The 24945-nt window shown below is 52.2% G+C and overlaps 1 protein-coding gene across 1 annotated transcript in view; it reads left to right on the plus strand.

The window, feature by feature from the left end:
* The window catches only part of Lrrn2 (leucine rich repeat neuronal 2), a 63584-nt gene extending 43106 nt beyond the window's left edge, over positions 1 to 20478 (plus strand). Inside the window, exon 2 of the mRNA XM_046463065.2 lies at positions 17439 to 20478. Within this exon, the coding sequence (XP_046319021.1) occupies positions 17672 to 19810 (2139 nt within the window). The 5' untranslated portion in view covers positions 17439 to 17671 and the 3' untranslated portion in view covers positions 19811 to 20478. The remainder of the gene's footprint in view (positions 1 to 17438) is intronic.
* Positions 20479 to 24945: the final 4467 nt, after the last annotated feature.

Below are 24945 nucleotides of genomic sequence, written 5' to 3' on the forward strand. Positions count from 1 at the left end.
CACTGAGTCATACCCCCAGCTCTTTTTATTTTTTATTTTGAGACAGTATTACTAAATTACCTAGGCTGGCCTTGAACTTGCAATCCTCCTGCGTCGGCCTCCCTAGCAGGATTACAGGCGTGCACCATCACATGCAGCCGGACCAGATCTCTGAATGCCAAACCCTTGAGGGTCACTTTCTGGGAAGGCCTGGGTGACGGTGCTGTGGGACCAGTCAGCCTTTCCAGGTAGCCATCTGGCTTTTCTCTGCAGCCAGCTATGTCCTCCTCGGCTTGCCCCACACACCTGATTGCCCACCTGGGAACTTCTCAGAGAAGTGCCCACAGAGGGTGCCCAATGCTGTGGTTCAGTCTCTGCCAGGTGGGGTGAGGGAATGTGGGCAGATAGAAGAGACCCTGGAAGCAGGTAGAAGCCTGGGGTCTCATGGGGTGGGAGAAGATGGTGCTAGATGAGGAGTAAGGAGAAGGGAGGGCGGAGAAGAGACAGGAGGGAGGGAGGGGGCAGCCATAGGCCTGCTGGCTGCCTCAGGAAGAGCCTTGTGGCTGGATCCTGCAAGCCCCCAGGAGAAGCCTCACATTAGAAAACCTAATTCTTCCTTCAGATGATAATAATATGTGCTTAAGTCTGGAGGCTGCTGTGATCTGAATATGTGTGCCCCCGCCACCAAATTCCCATGTTGAAGCCATCGCCAAGGTGGTTTCAGGAAGTGGGGCCTTTGTGGGTGATTAGGCCATGAGGGTGGTGCCCTCACCAGTGGGGTTAGTGCCCTTGTGGAAGAGGCCTCATACAGCCACCGGTCCCTTCCACCACATGAGGACTCATGAGACCACAGCCCTCCCCTATGAGAGCCAGGAAGCAGTCCTCATCAGATCCTGAATCTTTTTCTTTTTTTCTTTTTCTTTTTTTTTTTTTACTTTTTTTTTAGAGAGAGAGAGAGAGAGAGAGAATTTTTTTTAATATTCATATTTTAATTTTCGGCGGACACAACATCTTTGTTTGTATGTGGTGCTGAGGATCGAACTCGGGCCGCATGCCAGGTGAGCGTGCTACGCTTAAGCCACATCCCCAGCCCAGATCCTGAATCTTTTGATACCTTGATCTTGGATTTTCCAGCCTCCAGAACTGTGAGAAATAAATCTGTTGTTTATAAATTACCCAGTTTATGACATTTTGTTATAGCTATCCAAATAGACTAAGACAGAGGAAGACTGAGTTGTGAAATAAACCACAATGGAATTGTGAATCTATAGTGAATGAATTATATCTCAAAGCTGTTGTTTATATAATTATATAAATATGCATATGTACATGCACGTTGTGTATGATATATACAAGTGACTACATGTGTAGATGTCCATTTGTAATCATGTATTACAAGCACTATTTCTGAGCAGGGCACAGTAGTGCACACCAACCATATATATATATATATATATATATATATATATATATATATATATATATATATTGTTTGTTTGTTTGTTTGAAGTGCTAGGTTAAGTGCCCCTGGATTAAATCCCTGGTACCAAAAACAACAAACAAATAAAAACAGTGCACTATTTTTTGCCCCTTACTAGCTGCATGACTTTGGGCAGGAGTCTTAACTCCTTTTTAATGTCAGTTTCCTCGACTGCTCAATGGGAATAATATAAGGATTTAAAAAGATAATGGCAGGGCTGGGGTTGTAGCTCAGTGGTTGAGCACTCGCCTCGCATGTATGAGGCCCTGGGTTTGATCCTCAGCACCATATAAAAATAAATAAATAAAGGTATCAAATCCAACTACAACTAAAACAAATATTAAAAAAAAAAAGATAATGGCAAGTGCCTGGCAGAGAATAAACCCTTTATGCAACTTGCTAATTGTATTGCACCCATTTCCCCTAGACAAGGCATATACTATTACCTCCTTTTTAGATTTGAGGAAACAGCCCCCAAGCTTGCTTCTGGGTGCCAGTGTGGAAGGCAGGTGCCTTGTCTGCCTCACCTTAGGATGCTGTGCACAGGGTGGGGCTCAGTGGACATTTGTATACTGAAAAGTATGTCCCTCTGCTCCGTGGGGCCCTGGCACTGGAACACAGCTCTGGGTGGCTGAGCTCTCTGGGTCAAGCCAGGCTAACCACCTGGGGAGGCTGAAGAGGTGCCTAGCCCCAGAGACCCCCAGAGCTTAGAGGCCAGGGGGCCTCCTTCCAGAACTGTGAGGGGCAAGCCACACTCTTCTTGAGTTACCTAGCCTCTGCATGTCTCGATTTTTCTTATCTGTAAAATGGGAAGCTAGTAGTTCCCACTGAGAGGTGGGGGTGGGGCTCCGTGTGTTAACACGCAGGCGCGCCCAGGTTAGTGCTGGCCCTCACATAACTGCTTTGGACACTGAAGCCTTAGGCTGGGGAGAGTGAGCGATCACATCTGGGTCCCTCTATGCTCTTGCTTCCATGGAGCAGGAGGGGGGCCCAGAAAAAGCAAGGAAGGGAAAAGAAAACCCCAGCAAATGCTCCCCGTCTTCTCCCAGCCCCGCGGCTCCTGGGGGAACTGAGCTGCATAATACAATGGGATTTAATAAAATGCCTTTAACTCACAAAGTTTGTCTGCTGCCAGCTCCTTAATTAAATTGCCTAATGCTGCTTCGCGATGGCAGCACAAGCCCCTGTGTTTAAAGAGCACGGCGTTGCCATGGCGCTCCCCGCCAGGGCCAGGGCGTGGGGGAGCATTCAGATGAGGCAGGGCGGCCCTTCCTGCCGCGTCCTCCCACCAGCCCGGCCCCCGCCCCGGCCCCCACCCCCACACAGCCGCACACTCTGCAATACACAGATCGGGGCTGCTGCCTTCCCCAGGAAAGGATTGAATCCCAGCTAAAATGCTGAGCCGGGGGCTTTTGGATTGGGAGATCTGGAGGTGTCTGCACAGAACAGAGTCGGTCACCAGTGTCTGTCTGTGGGGGTTCCAGCACAGGGCAGCCCTGTGGGGCCCGGGGACATTCAGGCGTCCCCACGCCTCCCCCTCCTCCCCTGGTGCTCTGCACAAATACGACAGTCTGTGTGTGCACGGCTTAGAAAGGTCGGGAAGCCCCGGACTAGAGTCTGATTGGTTTGATGAGAACAGGGTTTGTTCTTTGACTCACGGTGGGAGCGGGGGAGTGGAAAGAGAAACTCGCTTGCTTATGGATTTTCCTTCAGAGGCAGCGGTTCTCAGCCCTGGCTTTGCAGGAAAACCAGTTGGGGACCCCCCCCCCCCCCCCCCCCCCCGCAGTGTTTTATTATGAAAATTTCCAACAGTGAGGTTAAAGGAATTTTACAGAGAGCAACCGCACGCCCCCACTCAGCTTCTATGGTTAACCTCTCACTACACTTGCTTTTCTCCCTTCTCTCTCCATCTACCCATCAATCCATCTTATTCTTGGTGCATTTGAAAGTAAATTGCAGACATCAGTACTCTTCTGAATACTTCAGAATCAACGACGATGGGGTTCATGTTTTGTTAATAGTTTCTTTAGTTTTGATCAAAACTTACATACAAAGAAATCCTGAAAAAAAAAATTTTTTTTTCAATGCCAAGCCCAGTCCTCCCCTCCCCAGAGACTGGTTTACTGCTCTAGAGGGAGAGGTAGGCTTTGGTGGATTGTAAAGCTCCCGGATGTCATGGGGCTGGGGCTCAGTGGTAGAGCACTTGCCTAGCATGTTGAAGCACAGGGTTCGAGCTTCAGCATCACATATAAATAAAAAGAAATGAAAAGCGTTGTTGTCATCCACAAGTAAAGATATTAAAAAAAAATCCTATATGATTCTATGCTGCAGCCAGAGCTGAGAAGCAGAGATAACAGGAAGCAAATGATTACCATTTCAATGTCCCTTTGGCAGAAGGCAGAACCTTTCTCGCCTCATCTAGGCCTGTCCCCTGCCTACTCTTCCAAAGCCACTCCCCTTCCTTGGCACTCTGCACGTGTGCATCCTCGTCCACGCTCACACTTCTCTTCATGTGCACCTCTGTGTACTTGTGAAGCCATTTGTTCTCACATTCGTGCTCCTGAGGTCTTATGCATATTTCTCAAGGCAGAATCCACATCTATTTCAGATCTTATGCATGTCACAGCAGTGAGGCCACATACACGTTCCTATGATAACCAGGGTACTTAGGATGACCAGGATGGTGGCGGTGGAGGGGAATGGTGATGCTGGTGGAAGGTGCTCACCATGGTGCATGATGATGGCAGTGAGCAGAGGATGCTGAGGGTCACAGCTGAGGATGATGCATATGGCGGTGATGGGATGGGTGACGGTAACAGACAGGGTGGGCTGACTGTGGCGATGGCGTGGTGGCATTGAGATGATGGTGGCTGCCCTAGTGATGTTGCCTATCCCTGTGAGACTTTTGTGCCATAGATGGTGGTACCTGTCTGGGAAGACTGTTGGTTGTCACATGACAGGAAGGTGACCCCTGCGCACACTTGGGACCCCTGATTGCTTCAAGTGAGAACCATCTGAGAACCTTCTCCCACTGGAGCCTAGAACAGGCTCCTGCCGAGCAGCAGCAGCCCCCGCTCAGCTGCTGTCCCACTGCACTTGAGGACAGAGCTCCAGGGCTCAGTGTGGTGGAGCGTAAGGACATACATATATTAAAGGTAAACACCTGGTCTGGGAATGCAAGCCATCTCATGATCGATAAAGATTTTATTTGATACCTGTGAGGTTTCTGTTCCCTTTATGCCTACTAAGCTCCAGAGAGGTCAACGAATGATTGCTCTGCTCCCCTGGGCTTAACCCGGGCAGCAGGGGCAGAAAGGAGCAAGGTCCCAGAGAACTCCTCACCTCTCAGCAAGGCGTGGCTGACACCCCTCTGAATTATACTGGGCTGCAGAGAGGTTTAAGGATGAGAACCAAAGTTGGGGCTGCTAAAACACCCTACAGACATTTGTATTTATCTATAAGCCCAGAGAATGGTGCTGGAAAATTCTTTTAAAATAATGTTCAACCCATTCATTTTGCAGACAAGAAAACTACAGTAAAGTAGACAGCAAATAAAACTCTGTATGTAAGATCCAATGACGCAAAGTGACCTCACTCCTGCGATCTGACGAGATCTCTAGAATGGTCCTGAGAGTAGGCAAGACACCCTGCTCATCTGACAGATGGCTCTCAAGTCTTCCCAGATTCTTTCTACCAAGCAACAAGCCTGGTGATGCTTAGATAGCTCTCTGAGCTCACGATGCGTGTTTCACATGAGTTTTCAAGTCGTCTGTATATCTCTGTCAAAAAGCTAGGAAGTCGTAGTCTTATCCCCACTTTTCAGAGGAGAAAGCTGAGCATGATCAAGGTTAAGCATCTTGCCTGAGTTTGCTCAGCTGGTAGGTGGCAGAGTAGGGACTTAGAACCAGGATCTCTACTAGCTTCCTGCAGCGACCATGACAAAGTACCACAAAGGGGGCCTTAAAATGACACAAACCTATTGTCTCAAGTTCTAGAGGTTGGAAGTCCAAAGTCAAGGAGGGTCTCCCTCCCTCTGAAGGATGTAGGGGAACATTCTTCCCGGCCTCCACTAGCTTCTGGTGGTGGCCAACCATGGTGACATGGCTCGGCTCACAGTGGCAGCACTTGGGTCTCCATTCCCATAGCACATGGTCTGGAGTGTGACAGTGTGACTGTGTTTTTGCATGGCATTTTCCTCTTCTTATAGGGACACTCATCACACTGGATTAGGGTTTTCCCTGATGACCTCATCTTCACTCAATTTGATCTGTAAAGACTATTTTCAAATAAGGTCACATTTGCAAATTGCTTCAATGTACCTTTATAGGGGGACATAGTTCAACCCATGACAATGCCCCCCCAAGCCAGTGGCCTTGCAGCCTATGCTGTGTGCACCCTGCTTCGTTCACCTCACCCCTTCTCTCCTCCCCCTTCTCTTCGGGAGGACCAGGGCTCCCTCTCCCGCAATGCAGAACACGGCAGGCTGGGAGTACTTTCCATTTTCTGCTCTTCCCAAATTATTACCAGCTACTAAAGTAGAATCATGAAATATAGGTGGGCTTTTTATCTTTTTTTATTCCCAGACAGTAAAAATCATTAGGGTTTGCTCTTAATTAGTTTAATTTTGAAGCTTCTAAATATTGGTTTAACCTACACTCCTTGGTCCCTGCCACAGTCTCTGAATTATGCCTGTTATTGATCATAGATGAGAGCTGTCTGCTGGTCCCCCAGCCGGCATGCTGGATTCGGAAGGCATGGGTGGGCATGGAGGAGAGGGAGCCCCTACCCAACTGGTAAAGACCTTCCTTCCCTTGAAGAAGGGCTATTGTGCTTAAGCCAGGTGCCTGATTTTTCTCTTGGTTTGGCTCAAACCCTAGGGAGCTTCATTAAGACGAAGCTGGGCTAGGGGCATAGCTCAAGTGCCTGCCTGGCATGCAAGAGGCCCTGTCCTATCCCCAGTACTTAAAAAAAGAAGTCAACTGAAAATCTCCTCCATTCCATCCTGATCTTAAGGAAGAAGGGAGCTGGAAGAAGGTGTGGGGTTGGTGTTTAGAGCACAAGCTTTGGCATCTGCTTCACCAGCTTAATGTCCTTGGGCACCATTGGTGAGATGGAGCTATGAATACAGTGCTGTCACTCCACTCCACTCAGGCCCCTACCCCAAGGTCTGGTTCACAGTCAAACTCCATCAGTGACTACCTCTAGCATGACTGCCCTCCCACTGGGAAGAGAAGACTGGACTTGGAAGCCTCATCCCCATCACCTGTTTGCCTGGATCTTAGGAAAGACACTCAATGCTCTTTCCACTAAAATGAGGGTCTTGGCATCTGTGAGAATCAAATATGTCTTATTTATTCTGCTATAAAAAAATACCCCACTCTGAGTGATTATAAAGATCAAATTTATTTCTCACATTTCTGGAGGCTGGGAAGTTCAAGATCAAAGTGCCAGTATCTGTGAGGACTGCTCTCTGCTTCCAAGAGGGTGCCTTGGATACTGCATCTTCACATGGCAGAAGGCAGACAGACCAAAAAAAGGACCAAATGCCCTCCTTTCATAACAGCATTAATCCATCCAGGAGGATGGAGCCTCCATGATCTGTATACCTCTACAAAGGCCCCACCTCCCAACTCTAGGTCCCGGAGATTGAGTTTTCAGCATATGAATTTGGGGCATACATTCAGACATACAATACAGGGTGGTGAGTATGGAAGATTTCACCTACAAGGTGCATCTGGTCTTGGTAAATATGAATACTGATGACTATAGTGGTTACTGGCTCATCTGCCCTCTCCCACTGCCCTCTGCCTGCAGTTATCATGTGCAGACAATGTCCTCTCCACACTTGCAGGACCTACCAGGAATGTCTCCTTGGAATTCACTTCCTTTGTTTTTATCCCAGGCTCTCGGCTCCTGGTGCAGAACATCTTCTTCAGTCTGCATCCACAGACCTGCTGTTCCAGGCAACACTCCCCATGAGTTTTTTAAAACAATTTTATTGAAGGACAATTTGTATAGCATCCAATTTACCCATCTTTTTGTGCACCATGTAATGTTTTTAAGCAAATTTCCTCTGATTTGACCAACTTCCTACATGAGGTAGAGTCGTGGTCTCCCCCTAGGTTGAGCCTTGCCATTCTTGCTCTGTGACAACTTTTATACCCTAATCCAGAGTTTTCTTTTGTTTTAAACCTGAGTCTCCATCTGCCCTACCTGTAATTTGTATCCCTAGTCCCTCGTATGCATGAAGTATCTGGTATACAATCAAGGCTCTGTTAATGCTCCTTGGATAGAGTTTCCTTGTGGCCAGGATTGGAGGGGCGGGGGGCGTTCTGGAATAATCTGTCAGGGTAGTAACAATGGTGCCTATATATATATATACACATACATATATGAATGACTGGGGATTTAACCCAGGGTTAAATTTAATGACAGGGGCACTTGACCACTGAGCCATATCCCCAGCCCCTTTTTATATTTTATTTAGAGAGAGGGTCTCACTGTGTTACTTAGGGCCTCACTAAGTTGCTGAGGCTGGCCTTGAACTCATGATCTTCCTGCCTCAGCCTCCTGAGTCACTGGGATGACAAGTGTATGCTACATATATTTTTTAATTGAGCACTTCTAGGTGTCACTGTCCTTGATTTATAGATTTGGACCTTAGAGGTTATCAGGTGTTCATCAGAATTACCTGGAGAGTCTGTTCAACCACAAGTTACTAGGCCCCACCCACCCTCAGAGGCTCTGATGGGGGAGGGCTGGACAGGCCTCCAATTTTTTTTTTTTTTTTTTTTCTGGCACTGCTGGTCCAGGGACCATAGTTTGGGAACCAGTGCTCTAGCCCAACCCCTTCGCTTTTCCTATGAGGAGCCCAAGGCCTAGGGCAAGAAGGGACCACACTGCAAAGTTTGTCCCTGTATGCTGTGCTGTCTCCCCTGCCCTCCTCTGCCTCCTCTGTGAAGAAGCTGGACGAGAGGTGGAGAAGGCAAGAGGGGGGAGTTGGGGGACTGCAAGAGAGAGTCTTGTGCGGTTGGGGAGGGATAAAGGAAAGGACTGGGTGAGGGAATGGCCAGGGCAGCCCTAAAAGAGGTGGTGAGAACTGACAGGCCATTCTCACTGCAGTTAGAGGGGGAAAGGATAAAAAAAAAAAAAAAAAAAAGCACCATTGGCCTCAGCTGCAGCCATTTATCTCGGTGGCCTGCCCGAGACAGCTGACAGAGGGGGAAGGCGCGAGCCCTGCGCGAGACCAAGGCTCCTTCCGCTGTGTGATTTATCTCTGAGCTTCATCTGGCAAACCTGCTGATGAAACGAGTCTCCTTTTCTCTCCGCCTCATCAATTTTCATTCTGATTTCATTTTCCTTTTCCGTTAGAAGGGTTTGGCCTTTCTCCGTGTTTAACTGGCCTGCTCCCTGCTAGCTCTGCCCCCCTCCCTGCCGCGCGGGAGGGTCTGTCCCCCTGCACCACAGCCCTGAGAGAGACTGAAACTCCTCACAAGCAGCACTTACTCCTCAGCACTACCTCCTTATCAGTGTGGGGCCACCAAGCCCTGCCCCTGCCCTCAGGCAGCTTACAGTCAGAGAGGAACCAAGCATCATCTTAGAGGGTAGAGGGAGCAAGGGGCTGATTAATGGAGGGGTGCAGAGGATCAGGGAATAGTCACAGAGGTGCAGTATCAAATGAGCTTTGGAGACAGAAAAGAATTTTCCAGATATGCAATCAAGGAAGAGGACCTCAGGGCAAGGACACTGTGTGTGCAAAAGGCTTGAGGACAGGAAAGAGCATTGCTTACATCTCTCTGAAATTGTCCCTCTCCTTTCCCTGTCCTGCCCCTAGCTCACAGTGATCTACTGTAGCTAAGGGGGCATCCCAAGGCCCTGGCTATGGGAGGGAGCCTTTAATGCCCACCTTGTCCAGATCCCAGGAAGGGAGGCTAGAGAAGCTCATGGGTCAGCAGCTGGGCATGACTGCCCATCTGGCTGGTGATTGTGGCCAAAGTGGAATGTCTGTAGGATGTCATCAAGCTGGAAGGTTAGAACCCTCTCTGAGCAGCCCTCTCAATCCTTGCAGGGAGCTCCTGAGAACAGAGGCTCTCTCACCTACATGGGAACAGCTGCAGCTGGGTGGTTTATTGGCTGAGCACTGTATCAGACATCAAGGGTCTACCCATGCACTGAGTCCTAGAGCTGTCCTGAGGACTGGAGGGCCCAGGGCATGCTTTTGGTGACACAGAAGAGGACAGATTTTCTTAGGAAGGAGTATGAGCCTGCAATGGAAAAGCTCAGAAAAAGAGGGTTCCCTGATCACCTAGGTCAAAGGTGATCTAGAAGACAAGATGCAGCCCCGGGTCTCCAACAAATTGAAGTGGATACAAGGGAAAAAAACTGGACTGAACCAGCTACTGTGTAGACATCCTCTTTAGATTCTCCGTGAGGCAGGTCTTTCCCCATCCTGTAGATGAAGAATCCAAATGAAGATGTTCAAGATCCCAGGGCCAGCCAGCAACAGGACTCAGTCCATATTTAACCTCTACCCTGAGCTCCCAGAGAGGCTGGTGGAGTGTGCAGAATTCTGGAGAGAGTTCCAGAAAGGTGAAGGTTAGCATAGGATTATGTGAAATCCAGGGGCAGAAACTTGACTCAGAGATAAGCGCCTTCCTCACCCTGAGGCCAGTGATAGGGGAAAAACTAATGTGGCCATGGAGGGAAGGAGAGTGGGGTGTGTGCCCAGGGAAGACAAGCTCTTCCTGTGAAGTTGGCAAGGAAAGAGGCAGAAGGGTCAGTCCAGCCAGCCCACTTCCCAGGCGGCGGGTCCTTGGGGCTCCTGAGCTCTGAGACAACCAGCCCCTGCCCCCTGCCTTGCGCCTCCTGGCCCTTCTTTTCTTCCTTCCTTCGTCTTTCTCCTTCAAATTTTCTCTGAGCTCCTACTGTGTGCCAGCCTGTTGCAAGAACTGGCAACTTAGAGCACAGCTGCTGCCCCAGGGAGCTCAGAGTCTGCAGGGAAAAGCACCAGGTACTGATGGAGGGACCTAAGCACCCCAGGAGAAGGCACTGGGGGTCAGAGACAGCTTCCTTGAGGATGGGCAAAAGCCCTGGCAGTGAGAGGAGGCAGGCTCGACCTGGAGCTGCTCTCCATGGCCCAGCAGGCTGGCTCGGCTCCCCTGCAGCCTGTTTTGGTGCAGTGCAATCAGACGGAAATGACTGTGTGCTACCTGCTGGTGCCCTCCATCCTAATTAAGAAATAACGAGGCAGGCTCCCTTCCAGAGATCCAGCTCTCACGCCCTCTGCCGGGTCAGCCAGGGACCTGGCCTTGTGGAGAATGCTGCCCGGCGACAGGTCCCTTCCTCCCCAGGCCCAGGAAGGGTTTTTTACTGGAACCCTGGCCCCTGGCACCCAGACTGGAGGGGAGGGCAAGGCCAGACAAAGGAAAACTCAGCTCCTGTCCAAAAGAGGCCCCCACCTGCCCTGCCCTGCCACCCCGGGAGGTCAGGTAAACTCTGGAAACAGAATCAGCCAAACAGCCAAGACTGGTGAATGAGACCCTTCGGGGGTCCATCTGGTTCTTCACCTACTAGCTGTGGGTCTAGTCCCTTAGCTTCCCTGAGCTTAAGTTTCTCATCTAAAAAGCACTTTCCTCACAGGGTTATGGGGCCGGGCTGGAAGGGAACGAGGTGCATATAGTAACCAACAAATGGACATCTTAATACATGGAAGCCCTCGGTATTGTCACATGGAAGGGACTCACCTCACCAAAAGAGATGCCCAGAGGCTCTTAACCACTGAGCCACATCCCCAGCCCTTTTTAATATTTTATTTAGAAACAGGGTCTCACGGAGTTGCTGAGGCTGGCTTTGAACTTGCGATCCTCCTGTCTCAGCCTCCCCAGCCGCTGGGGTTACTGGCATGCACCGCCACTCTGGGCTGAGAATAATGATTTTTGAGGCCAGGTGAATTCTGGCACTTTGCATCCTGTCCTGTTCATAAGTGGGTGTGTCTGTAAAAGTGGGGCTTGGGAGGAAGCGCCTCAAACAACGCTTAGTTGATGCACATACATCTCCTATTCCACTTCATCTTTTTAAAGATGCATACTGTATCCACTTTAAATTGTTTTTGTGGCTCACCAAATACAGTTTGGTTGGGTTCCCAGTTCATAGGAGAACACCCCCTAACCCTGCAAAGAAAGTGAGCTGCCAGGCCCTGGATACCCAGGAATGGGTGGCAAGCCATGCTTTCCTCACAGGGCTCCCAGCCTGACTGGATAGACAGACTCCCTGCAGAATGTTAAGGAAGGTTCTGTGGGGTCTGTTCGGTCTCAGGCAGCTGTGGGAGTGATCAGGGACCTCATCAAAGAGAAGGTGGCATTTGGGTCGGTGTGTTTGATTGACAGACAGGACTGGGGATGGAACCCAGGGCCTCCTGCATGCCAGGCAAGCCCTCTTCTCCTGAGTTTCACTCCTAGCCTTGGGATGGGTTTTTATGATTCAAGAGGAGTTTGATGGTTGAAGTTGGAGAAGGGTATTCATGGCAAGGTGTGGAAGAGAACAGCAGTTTGCTGGGTTGAGCATCATGTGTCTGAGAACAAGAGGGTCCCCCTGGAGTGAGCAGCAGAACACAAGAGAGGCCCCTCGTAAGGGTCAAGAGCAAGAATGGAAAGAGAAAGTATGTATGTGGAGGGGGTGGATCAAGATGGGGATTTCCAGTCCTGGGCACTGGCCGGGGTGATGCCAACTGGCAGAGATGGGACCAAAGAAGCAAGAGCAGGTCTGGTGGGAGGAGATGTTGGCTTTGGGACAAGTTGAATGTGAGGGGCTCTGAGACATCTAGGGCTAGGAGTATAGGGCTGGGCCTCTCCTTCCCAGTCACCTCTGATTTGTTCTCCTACTTAGTGCCCCAGAACTTTCCAATAAGAAGATCTAGGTGCCTGGGGGCCAGGAAGTCACCAGGCCATCTTCCTGCCTCAAGGTGGCCTGGCATAGGCAGGCCCAGGTCATAAGGAGTTCAGCCAGAGCTGGGGCCCTAAGGTGTAAAGCAATGTCTAAACTCCAGAGCAGGAAAAAAGGCTCAGGATCTCTTTCTGCTGACCATGGGTTACATATGAGATCCTGAGAACATGGCGCACTCTGAGGTAGGAGGATGAATTCAGTGGATTTAAAGTTCCCCGGTGTTAAAGTCACCTAAATCTCAAAGTCCCTGGTCTCAAGTAGTGATGGAAAAGGAGAGAGCTTCAAAGATGAACTGACTGATGGGGGGGGGGGGGGGTACTGGCTGGGAGGGGGCTTGTGGGAACTTTCTGGAGTGCTGGGAGTTTTAATATCTTGATCTGGGTGGTGGTTGCCGGTATCTGCATACCTAGAAATTCATTGAACTTGGGGGTTGTGCCCTTTGCACACTACTGTGAATATTTTATACCTCAACATTATAAAAGTATTGCCAAGAAATGAAAGGCCACCATGGGGGCAGGGTGGGGTGAAGGGCACTAACAGACACTCCCTGCTCCTCACTTCTGTAGTCCTAGCTAAAGCATTTGAAGCTCAGAGGGTTAAGTAATTTACCCAAGGTCACACAGCAGACAGCCAGGGAGCCAGGCTCCCACCCTGATCGCAAGGCCGGGGCTCTCCCCCTCCACCATCCCCCTTGGCTTAAGTTATTTATGGAATTCAGACTCTGGAAGACTAGATAAACGCTGAGGTCTCCTCCAGCCTCGAGGTTCTGCTCGTGTGTGATTAAATGAGAGGTGGGAGTGAGGGGCCCTCTCACCTCCCGGGAGGAGCTGGAGGCCCCGCCTGCAGATGGAGGGCCGGCCTTCCTGCTCCTCCTGCATCCCTCCCACCCGGCGCTTATCTGCTGCCGAGGAGGCCGGAGTTTATCAACGCTGCACTCAATTATGCTGCCCATCTGTCTCCGCAGCTCAGGGGGACCTGGCACCGAAGCAGCCAAGGCCAGGCGATCCATCACCGCCTGCCGTCCTCCCTCTGGACCCTCAGCTCCCAGGGGCTGGGGCGGAGCACCAGGAGGAGAGGAGGGGAGGGAGAGACCGTGGGCGCCACCGCCTCCTTCTGGATGCCAGGCGGGAGCACCGGGCTGTGCTGGGGGCGCCCCAAAACTCTTCCTTTAGAGCTTTGCCAAGGGGCGTATTTCACGGGGAGGGGGGGGTCCAGAGGATCAATTGCACACTTCCTCTTCTAGAAGCATCCGAGATGCTCCCTGTAGGAAGTGCTTCACCTGGGTTTGCCCTCAAAGCCTTTCCAAGAGGAAGGGCTCAAGGGCCCTGCAGATGGGAGTCAGGTAGATTTGTAGACCCAGGTCCGTCTCTGAAGGAGTTTGTCTCTAAAGGAGCCCGCCCTGCACTCTGCTTGGGCAAAGCAGGCATTGATCCCCGTGGGCTGGGCTGGTGGGGCAGGTTACACAGTAAAAGATGCAGGGCTGGAATTCTGCCCCGGCTTCATAGAAGCTGTGCAACCTCTGACAAATCACTTAACCTTTCTTACCCTCGCTCGCCTCCCAGGCAAAATGAAACTAATAATTCCTATTTTCCCTACACACAGGGTTGATAAGAGGATTAAATAAAACGTACATGTGATCTACATGTTTTCCTACACTTGGTGCTCTGGGGACACAAAAAGCATGTAAGACATGGGCCCTGCCACAAGGAGTTTGCATTCCAGTGGGGGAAAATGTACACGTGATGCTCTGAACTCCTGATCACCCTTAGCTTTCTCCGCAGCTCCCCGATAGGAATTGCTAATCAGCCTGCAGGCGTGGGCCATGTGCAAGACAGCCATAAATGGTGATGGCAGGTGAGTGGGCAGCTCCCAGCTCCATCCTGGAAGGGGCTGTGTGTTCAGCAAGGAGAGGACTTGTCTGGGCCTGTGCCATGCCAGGGAGTCAGAGGGGCAGTGTGAACAGGAGTCACCAACCCCTGCCTCTCCCTGGATCCCAGTGCCCAGTTCTAGGCTCTGGGTCCATAAGGAGTGATCTCTGCCTCACCTAGATGGCCCAGCAGCCCCAGAGGCCAGGGGCGGGGAGCTGCCTGGAGTGGAGCTTTCTCAGTGGTTTCTGGGTCCCCTCTGTGTCATTGAGCACTGACTCAGCACTTGGAACAAAGGTGTTGGAGGAGGAGAGAGAAGCCCTGGCCCAGGCAGCATCTGAAGGTTGAGGACAGGCTGGGGCCCTTCCTGTAGAGCCCTTTCCACCTGGGAACTGTCTTGGACTCACAATCATTTTGAGGTTTTGGTGCCACACCCAGCATGGCACCATTTGAAGCTGTGACATGTGATCTGTTTCAGCCCACAGCTCCCACCCACCCACTTCGCCCCGCTCCCCCAGCAGGCAAGCTTAGTAGGAACTTGTTGAGTCCTAGGATCCAACTTCAACAACTCCTTCTCCTCCTCCTCCTCCTCCTCCTCCTCCTCCTCCTCCTCCTCCTCCTCCTCCTCCTCCTCCTCCTCCTCCTCCTTTGGTACCAGGGGCACTTACACTGAGCCACATCCCCAGCCCTTTTTTGTAGTTTATTTTGAGACAGGGTCTCATGAAGTTGCTTAGCTCCCTGCTAAATTGCTGAGGCTGGCTTTGAATTCACGCTCCTCCTGCCTCAGCTTCCCAAGCCGCTGGCGTGTGCCACCACGTCCAGCTCTAGGATCCAGTTTTTTTTTTTTTTGTGCCCTGAGAAGCCCTATAGCTGGAGAACCTCCCAACCTGGGAGACATCCAGAGGTCTGTGTGCAACACACCCAAACTGTTTAATTCCAACGACAGTCTTCCACATAAGGGAAGGGATGCTTGAGAAATCAAGTAGCTTTCCCAGGCTAGTGAGTGCTACAGCCAAGTTTTGGGTCTATTTGCAGGTGGATCTGCTCTCTTATGCTAGGTCTGGACAGGTCAGTGCCCTCTGGTACATCAATGTGCAGAAGCTTAGGTCTTGTTCATTGGCAGGGACCACTTCAGGACTCAGCTGCTTCCTCTCTGCCCCCATTGCACATCACAACCCACCCCCCCATGGCCTGTCCCTGACCCCAATCCCTGGCTTGGGCGGCTGGGCTCCCCAGGCTTCCCGTTGCACATGTGTGCTGGCGTGTGAGCACATGTGCACACGTGTATTTGTTTCCCCTGAATTTGACGTGTCAGCACACACACCCCTACGCAAACCTCTGTGCCTTTCAAGTCATGGTTGTTTTTTCCACCTTCAGAAATAGCTGCAGAGGAAAGTGGGAAGCAGTTGGAAGTAAACAGGCACACTGCTCTCCAACTCAGGGAAGGGACCCTGCCTCCAGCTGCTCCCTCCCTAGCATCCTGGAAGCCCAATGGAGTGGCCAAGAGCCCCTCTGGGGAGTTGAGAGGTTGGGAGCTTGGAGGCTTGCTGTCCCTTCTTGCGAAAGTTCTGGGCTTTCCACAGCTCCCTAATAAGGAGTCCTCATCCTGGGGATAGCAATGGGCACCAGCCTCCTGCTGCAGCACCAGTGCACCCCAGGCCTCGGGGGCCCAAGGCGGGTTGGACCCAGACTTGGGGGCAGAGAAGCCAGTGTAGCAGGCACAACCTCCAGACAGGTTGCTTCCTCTCTCTGGCTGTGTGCCAGCTACAGGGCTTGAGCCAAGGCCTTTGGCCTCTTCTGAACCTCAGTTTCTTCATCTGCAAACTAAGGATGTGAAAGCTTATCTCTTAGGCATGTCATGAGGGTTAAGTGAAATGAGATGTTCAGGGTCTTCATAGAGTCCTGGCCAATCAATGGTAGGTGCCAACAGTGTTGTGTGTTTCCCGGGTAACCTGGGACTGAAAGTCCACCTGGAATCTCCACTTAGGAGTCAGACCAGGCTAAGAAGGAAGCATGGGGGTCTGACCTGCTTTTGTTTCCATCTTTGGTTCTAGATCAAGGCTGAACCTGCCTCCAGGGCGGCCTGGCCTGGTCCTGGGGGGAAGGGGATTGAGTCCTACGATACGTACTCACTGAGGACCTGTCCCATGCTCCTGGCACAACAATTAGCACAACAGTTAGCAAGACAGGTCTCACGTTGGAGAACTTTGCACAGATGTGGTCAGGGCTGTGCCCGTGGGAACGTGGACACTGTTGGAGCAAGAGGCCAGCCCCTCAGTCTGCAGGGGTGGAGGGTTAGGAGAAGCTTTCTGTAGGAGGTGATGAGCTTGAGTCTTGAAGAACAAGTAGTTTTCTAAGAGACAATAAGAAAGGGTGATGTGTCACTGTGACTTCAATCTGGAAGACTTGTGCACAGTGGGTGAGCAGGTGGTAACCAGAAAAATCAGAAGTAAGCTGGCCAGGCCAGGTCTCAGAAGGTTTTCCCAGCAGGGCTCAGACCCAGGCTACTGAACCCTACAACCTCCTGGGTCACTGTGGCAGCTACTGGGAAGGGAAAGTCCCTGTCTCCAGGGTGGGAAATGGCCACAGAGAGAAGCAGTCCCCCCCCACCCCCCACACACACAACCAAGAAAGCCTAAGCAGACTCCAGGCAGGACCAGCCCACCTCCCCAGCCTCTGTGGATGTGGGATCAGGGTTCTGCTGTCCTTCCGCTACAAGGTCTGGGGAGCGCATTCCAGATTTTATAAGCTGGGCTTGTTTCCACCACCCACTTCCCACCTACAAAACCAAGGGGGTCTCTAGAAATTCTCATTGTATCTGGCATTTACCAAGTGAGCCGGGAAGGGAAGGAGGAAAGAGGTAAGAAAGGCTGAAGAATCGATTCCACATCTCTGTGGGCTCAGAATGACTCCAAAGACAGCAATCCCAGCTTGTCCACACTCCCTCCAGACACTGCCCCCTGACCCCTTCACTATCCCAGGGCTCTTCCTGGAGGACTCAGTCAGCTGCTAGCCAGGTGGTAGAAAAGGACACCAAAGCCTAAGGACAGTAGGACAGAACCCAAGAAGCCTGGCTCCAGTGGTCCCTCTGCTGCCCCTTTGAGCAGAGAGACTGGAGGAAGGGGGAGAATCTACTTCCTGCTGCTCCTTAACTCTCCACCCTCTCCTTCCAGGGCTGCCTGTGACGGGCCATGGCGATGAGGGAACAGGCCCAGACCCAGCGCACGAGGATGAGGAGCCACACCCAGGAGGGCACAGAGTGACGCCCACCCATGCCCACATAGAATGACTGTCCTGAGACGGCAGTTCCCCAGGCCCTGGCAGGGCTGCTGACCCTCAACCTGCAAAACGCAAAAAGCAGGACTGGACTCTACTTGTGGATGGTCACCTGTCCCCCAGCGCCATCATGAGGCTCCTCGTAGCCCCCATCCTGCTAGCTTGTGTGGCTGGTGCCACTGCTGCTGTGCCCGTGGTGCCCTGGCATGTGCCCTGCCCTCCTCGGTGTGCCTGCCAGATCCGGCCCTGGTATACGCCTCGCTCCTCCTACCGAGAGGCCACCACGGTGGACTGCAATGACCTGTTCCTGACGGCGGTGCCCCCGGCGCTCCCTGCAGGGACCCAGACTCTGCTGCTGCAGAGCAACAGCATCGGCCGCGTGGACCAGAGTGAGCTCGCCTACCTGGCCAACCTCACAGAGCTGGACCTGTCCCAGAACAGCTTCTCGGACGCCCGTGACTGTGACTTCCGGGCCCTGCCCCAGCTGCTGAGCCTGCACCTGGAGGAGAACCAGCTGGCGCGGCTGGAGGACCACAGCTTCGCGGGGCTGGCCGGCCTGCAGGAGCTCTATCTCAACCACAACCAGCTCTACCGCATCGCCCCCAGGGCCTTCGCGGGGCTCAGCAACCTGCTGCGGCTGCACCTGAACTCCAACCTGCTCAGGGCCATCGACAGCCGCTGGTTTGAAATGCTGCCCAACTTGGAGATCCTCATGATTGGTGGCAACAAGGTGGACGCCATCCTGGACATGAACTTCCGGCCGCTGGCCAACCTGCGCAGCCTGGTGCTGGCGGGTATGAGCCTGCGGGAGATCTCGGACTATGCCCTGGAAGGGCTGCAAAGCCTGGAGAGCCTCTCCTTCTATGACAACCAGCTGGCCCGGGTGCCCAGGCGGGCCCTAGAGCAGGTGCCTGGACTCAAGTTCCTCGACCTGAACAAGAACCCGCTGCAGCGGGTGGGCCCCGGAGACTTTGCTAACATGCTACATCTCAAGGAGCTGGGGCTGAACAACATGGAGGAGCTGGTCTCCATTGACAAGTTCGCCCTGGTCAACCTCCCCGAGCTGACCAAGCTGGACATCACCAACAACCCGCGGCTGTCCTTCATCCACCCCCGCGCCTTCCACCACCTGCCCCAGATGGAGACCCTCATGCTCAACAACAATGCTCTCAGTGCCTTGCACCATCAGACGGTGGAGTCCCTGCCCAACCTGCAGGAGGTGGGGCTCCATGGCAACCCCATCCGCTGTGACTGTGTCATCCGCTGGGCCAATGCCACAGGCACCCGTGTCCGCTTCATTGAGCCACAGTCCACCCTGTGCGCTGAGCCCCCGGATCTCCAGCGACGCCCAGTCCGTGAGGTGCCCTTCCGGGAAATGACGGACCACTGCCTGCCCCTCATCTCCCCCCGCAGCTTCCCCCCCAGCCTCCAGGTGGCCAGCGGAGGGACCATGGTACTGCACTGCCGGGCACTGGCCGAACCAGAACCTGAGATCTACTGGGTCACTCCAACTGGGGTTCGACTGACACCGGCCCATGCGGGCAGGAGATACCGGGTGTACCCCGAGGGGACCCTGGAGCTGCGGAGAGTGACAGTGGAAGAGGCAGGGCTGTACACCTGTGTGGCCCAGAACCTGGTGGGGGCTGACACTAAGACAGTCAGTGTGGTGGTTGGCCATGCTCCCCCCCAGCCAGACAGGAATGAGGGACGGGGACTGGAGCTGCTGGTGCAGGAGACCCACCCCTATCACATTCTGCTCTCTTGGGTTCCCCCACCCAACACAGTTTCCACCAACCTCACCTGGTCCATCGCCTCCTCTCTCCGGGGCCAGGGGGCCACTTCTCTGGCCCGCCTGCCCCGGGGCACCCACAGCTACAACATCACCCGCCTCCTTCAGGCCACAGAGTACTGGGCCTGCCTGCAAGTGGCCTTTGCTGATGCCCACACCCAGTTGGCTTGTGTATGGGCCAGGACTAAAGAGGCCACTCCTTGCCACAGAGCCCTTGGGGACCGGCCTGGGCTCATAGCCATCCTGGCTCTCGCTGTCCTCCTGCTGGCAGCTGGGCTCATGGCCCACCTTGGCACAGGCCAGCCCAGACAGGGGGTGGGTGGGCGGCCTCTCTTTCCAGCCTGGGCTTTCTGGGGCTGGAGTGCCCCGTCCATCCGGGTGGTGTCTGCACCCCTTGTCCTGCCTTGGAATCCAGGGAGGAAGCTGTCCCGATCCTCAGAAGGGGAGACACTGTTGCCACCATTGTCTCAAAATTCCTGAAGCTCGGCCAGTTCTCAGCGGTAGAGAAATAACTAAGACTACTTTTTATCAAAAGGGAAGCGATCTGGGCCAGATGCCCTGCCAGGAAAGCGGCAAGGGCCCACGTGCTTGAGGCCTGGCAGCTGGACCAGGACACAGGGGCTCTGTGGCTCCCAGGGGTTCTCCTGAGGCCTCCAAAATGTTGCTCTTATCTTCTGGGGTCCTCTGCTGCCATTCATGAGGAACATGTCCAAGGAACAGGAAGGACTCTGGCTAGAGCCTCCCACCTCCCCATTATCTACATGCCCAGAGGCTGCTGGGCCTCTGCTTGGCTTTCCCCTGCCTGTGTCCCCAGGCCCTGGCCCACAGGATACACCCCTTCCTCTTCTCTTTCTTTGTACAGTCTCAGTTGCTTGCTCGTTCCCCTCCTGGGCAAGGGCTGAAGGAGGCCTCTCCTTCCCATCTTGGGGGATCACCCCAAAGTGGAAGTGACCCCAGCTGGGCCTGAAGGACATTTGGGGAGAGGGATGCCCAGGAACGTGTCATCTTGGCAGTCTGGGCTCTCTGGCGCTGACTTTCTATAGGCAATTTTGTATCTTTGTGGAGAAATGTGTCACCTGCCCCCAACCTGATTCACTCTTTTCTCCTGTTTTGTAAAAAATAAAAATAAACAATCATAATAACAACAATGATAAGGGATAGGGGGACAAAAAATGAAAAGAAAAGCACCCTTTGCATTCTGAGCACAAAGGAAGAGCTCTCTGTCCTGGGATCTCTTCAAAGGCTGACAGTGATGGGGGTGGGGAGTTTTTCCTTTTCAGTTGAATTCTGGTCTCTGGGTCTGCTCCACCCCCAGAGAGTCCCTATAGCTATGAGCAGGAGAGCTAGGGAAGAGGGACAAAGAGCAGGAGAGGCTAATGATGTCCAGCAAAGAAGAGAAGGAGGAAGATCACACTGGAAGCTAGGAGAGGGGTGGAAAAGAAAAATGGAGACACACATAAAGATGCAGAGAGAGAGAGCGGAAATTTCCATCACCAAACATGGTCCTGCTTCTCCTTCTCTGATAAGCAATTAACATGCCAGTGCATAGGAAGCACTTCCCTGCCTATTTCTAATTAAACAAACCCAAGAGGCAGAGTCATGCAGAGAATTGCAAATCATCAAGACAGCGAGAACTTTGGCTAGCTGGGGCAGGAGGGGGAGTGGGGTGAAGAGGATTTGAGGAGGGGAAGACTGTGGGATAGGAAATTGCTGCATTTATCTTTCCTTTCCATTTCAGCATAATTTGCAATGAACTTGGTTTGCTTTTGTGTGTGTGGTGTTTTGTTTTGTTTTAACGGATTTGACTTCTGACAACCCCATGTGAAGAAGAACATCTGTTGGGAAGCCAACTGAGCCAAGGGCAGGGGGGCGGCAGTGGGCCAACAAGAGGGTAACACCAGAGCCCAAGGCTCCTGGGTGACCGTGCTCTGTTTCTGAAACAGACTGGGAAAGGAATGGGTTTCCCAAGACTGAAATAATGTGACTGTGAGCTTTAGGGTCCCCCTGTGATAGAGAAAACATGTGGCAGACTTGTTGGAAGCCAATGCTAAACCACCACAACTGCAAATGTATACACAGATAGACGTCAGACCAGGGACAGATAGAACACCAGGGTCCACAGACCTAGAACATGATCACTCACCAAAGCCAGAAGGAGAGGCCGAGGCAGCATCCATAATCACCAAGAGCAGGGATCTGGAGACCATTAGCAAAGGGCTGTTTTAGAAAGTTCCTTCCTCCTGGGCAGGGCTGCCATATTTAAACCTGCAATGGAATCCCCTGTGGGACTTGGTAAACTCAGAGAAGCCACATCCCTGCCCCAGACTCTTTCATCTACAACAGACGGGTGGGGCCCAAGAATTGGCATTTCTAACAGGTTTTCAGGTGATGCTCATACCGCTAGAGTGGGGACAACACTTTGAGAATCTCTGGTGGCCAGTCTGCAGTGGCTAGAATTTTTGACACTTGCTCCAGGCCTCGGCTTTTCTTTTATAGACAGCAGAAGGGAGTTGGGACAGTCCCTCTGCCTCTTCCCACTCAGCCTCCATTTCAATGACACCCATTCACAGATGCTCTTCTAAGGCATATGGTCTTCAGGGAAGGGTGCAGATCTTTCCACATCTATCCATGCTCCCTGTCCCCTTGCTCACCCAACAGACCCTCCTGCCCCCTCCCAGGCTGCTTTCCAGATAAGCTTTGGAATCATCCAATCCACATCCTACCGTTATCTGCAGCTGGCCTAGGGGGGGGGGTGTAGCCTATTTGCTGCCCTCCATGATTAGGAAGCTCTATAGGGAAGAGGTGGGACAGGGCCGTGCCAATCATAGAGAGCCAGAGTCGGAAGTCACCGTCTCTTTTTCTTTAGGACCATCCATCAGCAGTTGACACCTTTCTTGGCATGGAAAATCAAAGTGCTTTTCCCCTAAATAAGCATCCAGAGCCGCGTAATGCTCCTGAATCTGCACACCCACTGCCACCCAAAGAGCCCTGGACTGGGTCATAGCAGCCTAAGAAGTGCTCCCAGCAGCTTTAGAGTCCCTTTAGGTCCCTCTTAACTCAAAATGCTTGTAAATGAGCCTGTGGTTGGATAGACATCAGACCAGGGACAGAGATTGGGAGTCCCCAATCCCCCAGACCATTTTCTGCCTCTGGTCTATCCCTGTTTCCCTCAGATGCCTCCCTTACAGATAGGAAACCAAGAAAAGCTGTGAGCTCCTGGGGCAAGGGAGAAGTCACTCAACGAGGAGGATGCGACTCTGGCTCCCCGGCCCCAGGCCCTGCTGCTTCCCAGCCGCCATGTGGCTCACAGCTGCTTGAAATGAATCTCTGCTTCTGGTGGAAAAAGTCATTATGGGGATGTATTCTGTCTCTTAATCGACTCCACGGGTCCTGAACCGATTGGCTACTCCAAGGAACTAAGATAGGGGAGGTGGGGAAAGAAATGACCTCTTTTCTGCTAGAAGAGGAAATGGTGCTGTAGGGACAGCCAGCCGAGGGGAGGGAGGAAAAGGTACTTGGTGGGGTGCTGTGTCCTGGAATTGCTAGAAATGGAGCTGACGCAAGTGATCCGCCTCTCGCCTGGTACAGAGCTGGACCCGGGGCCCAGGCGTGTCCCCCAGCAAGGAGGACAGCGAGACCCTCCCCTGACCGCCTCACAGCTCTGAGAGTCTATTAATACAGCCAGAGGTAGCATCTGCAGTCTTAGCTTTCACAGTAGACGGAGCATGTGGTCGACTACATACTTGACTTACAACAAGCAAAATACGATTAAGCCTGGTCTCTGTGCATTTGAGATGACTGTTTTTTACTGGGTGTGGTGACACATGCCTTGTAATCCCCGTGATTCAGGAGGCTGAGGCAGGAGGAGGACTGCCAGTTCAAAGTCAGCCTCAGCAATTTAGTGAGACCCTAAGCAACTAAGCAAGACCCTATGTCTAAATAAAAATATAAGAAAGGGCTGGAGTTTTGGCTCAGTGGTTAAGCACCCCTGGGTTCAATTCTTGGTACAAAAAAAAAGTGGAGGGGCCTGTTTTTTCTTAAATCTTACATAGAAAATTATTTCTGTTGGATTTTAGGTCTCTACTTAGAGCCTATCATTTCCATCTATTGAGATGATTTCAAAACACAGCCTAGATGTTGGGCATTTCCCTCTCTAGTACACGCCACTGGCAAATTCCATTCTGCCTCCCGTGTTCTCATCCACAGCCCCAATAGATTGTGGAGCAAATCTGGGCCAGGAGACAGCTCGATGGCTCTCTGCGGCAGCCTTCCCACCAGCCTGACATGGGTCCATTAATCAACACGTCTGGCTGCTCAGCCAGCTACAAACCACCTAAATATACTATCTAGCAGCCTACATTTCTGCATCTCATCTGCAGGGCTGTCAAGGCAGACTCCGTGGGAGGCTGTGCCAGAAAGAGGATAGAGTGAGATTGTACCATTCCTGGGAACTCTCAGTCTAGACAACCATCGTATCGTGGAAGTAGGTGAGACTGGCTGGTCCGGTGTAGGGGACCCATTGGGACTTTCCTGGTTTTAGCACTGAAAGTCCCTTGTTTCAGGAACCCTCTCAGTCCTGGGAACCTGGAACGATTGGTCGCTCCAAGCCAGGGAGCTCTCTAAGTCCGATGCCGCCATCTCTCTCCCTCCTTCCCTCCCAAGCAGAGAAAAGTTGATGAACATGACTATGTGGTGGGCAGTGGTCTGCGGCAAAAATTTCCGAGTTCAGAAACCTTGCATTTTAGTGAGGAGGAGAAATAAGTTAAAATGTTCAATATATTGAATCATGAGAACTATGGAGAAAAATTTAAGTCAAAGATGAGGAAGGGGGGTTGTTTACATAGGATGATAGGAAAGGCTTCATCGAGAACCTGACGTTTGGTCAAAGACTTGGAGTAGTGAGCCAAGCAGTATCTGGGAAAAGAACTCCAGGCCAGGAGAATGGCAAGGGTGAAGGCCAAGAGCAGGAGGCTAGTTGGGTAGAGCAAGGGAGGCTGGGGGAGAGCATCTGCCGTGCTCGAGGTCAGAGCAGCAGCAGCCATGATCCTCTTGGGTTTTGCTGGCCACCGTAAAGACTTGGCTGTTCTTCCAGGAAGACAGAAAGCTGCTGGACGGTTCCGAGTGGATATGGCATGATTCGACCTAGGGGTTCCCCCTGGTTGCTAGACAGAGAACAAAGCATGGAGGTTTAGGGTTCACAAGGACAGAAGTGGGGACATCAGTTGGGAGGTGATCATAAGAATCAGTTTATTCCATCTCTTCTAGAACTTCACCAGGGCTGGACTCTGAACAAGCTCTTTGTTTTCTGAGTCTCTTCTTCCCCTACTTTAGCAAATTGAAGCCATGTTTAGTCCTTCACTGGCTCTGGGCCCCCTCCGCAGCCCCCCAATTCTTCACAGTAGTTCATGTGGGTGGAGGGTCCACCATCGCCTGTGTGGGCTCAGCACCCTGCTCCCCCCCACTCTCCCCCAGTCTCCTCCAAGGCCTCAGAACAGAGATGGGAGCTAATTTAAGGTGGGGAGGAATAACCTCGATAGCCTTCAGTTCCATCTGATTGTTTGGTGTCAAAGCCCATCATACTGAGGGGACATTAATGGCATGAGCAAGTCACCATC

Source organism: Marmota monax, unplaced genomic scaffold (genome assembly GCF_021218885.2).
Source record: "Marmota monax isolate L192 unplaced genomic scaffold, Marmota_monax_Labrador192_F-V1.1 WCK01_AAM20220418_F8-fsc00099, whole genome shotgun sequence".
Taxonomy (NCBI): Eukaryota; Metazoa; Chordata; class Mammalia; order Rodentia; family Sciuridae; genus Marmota; species Marmota monax.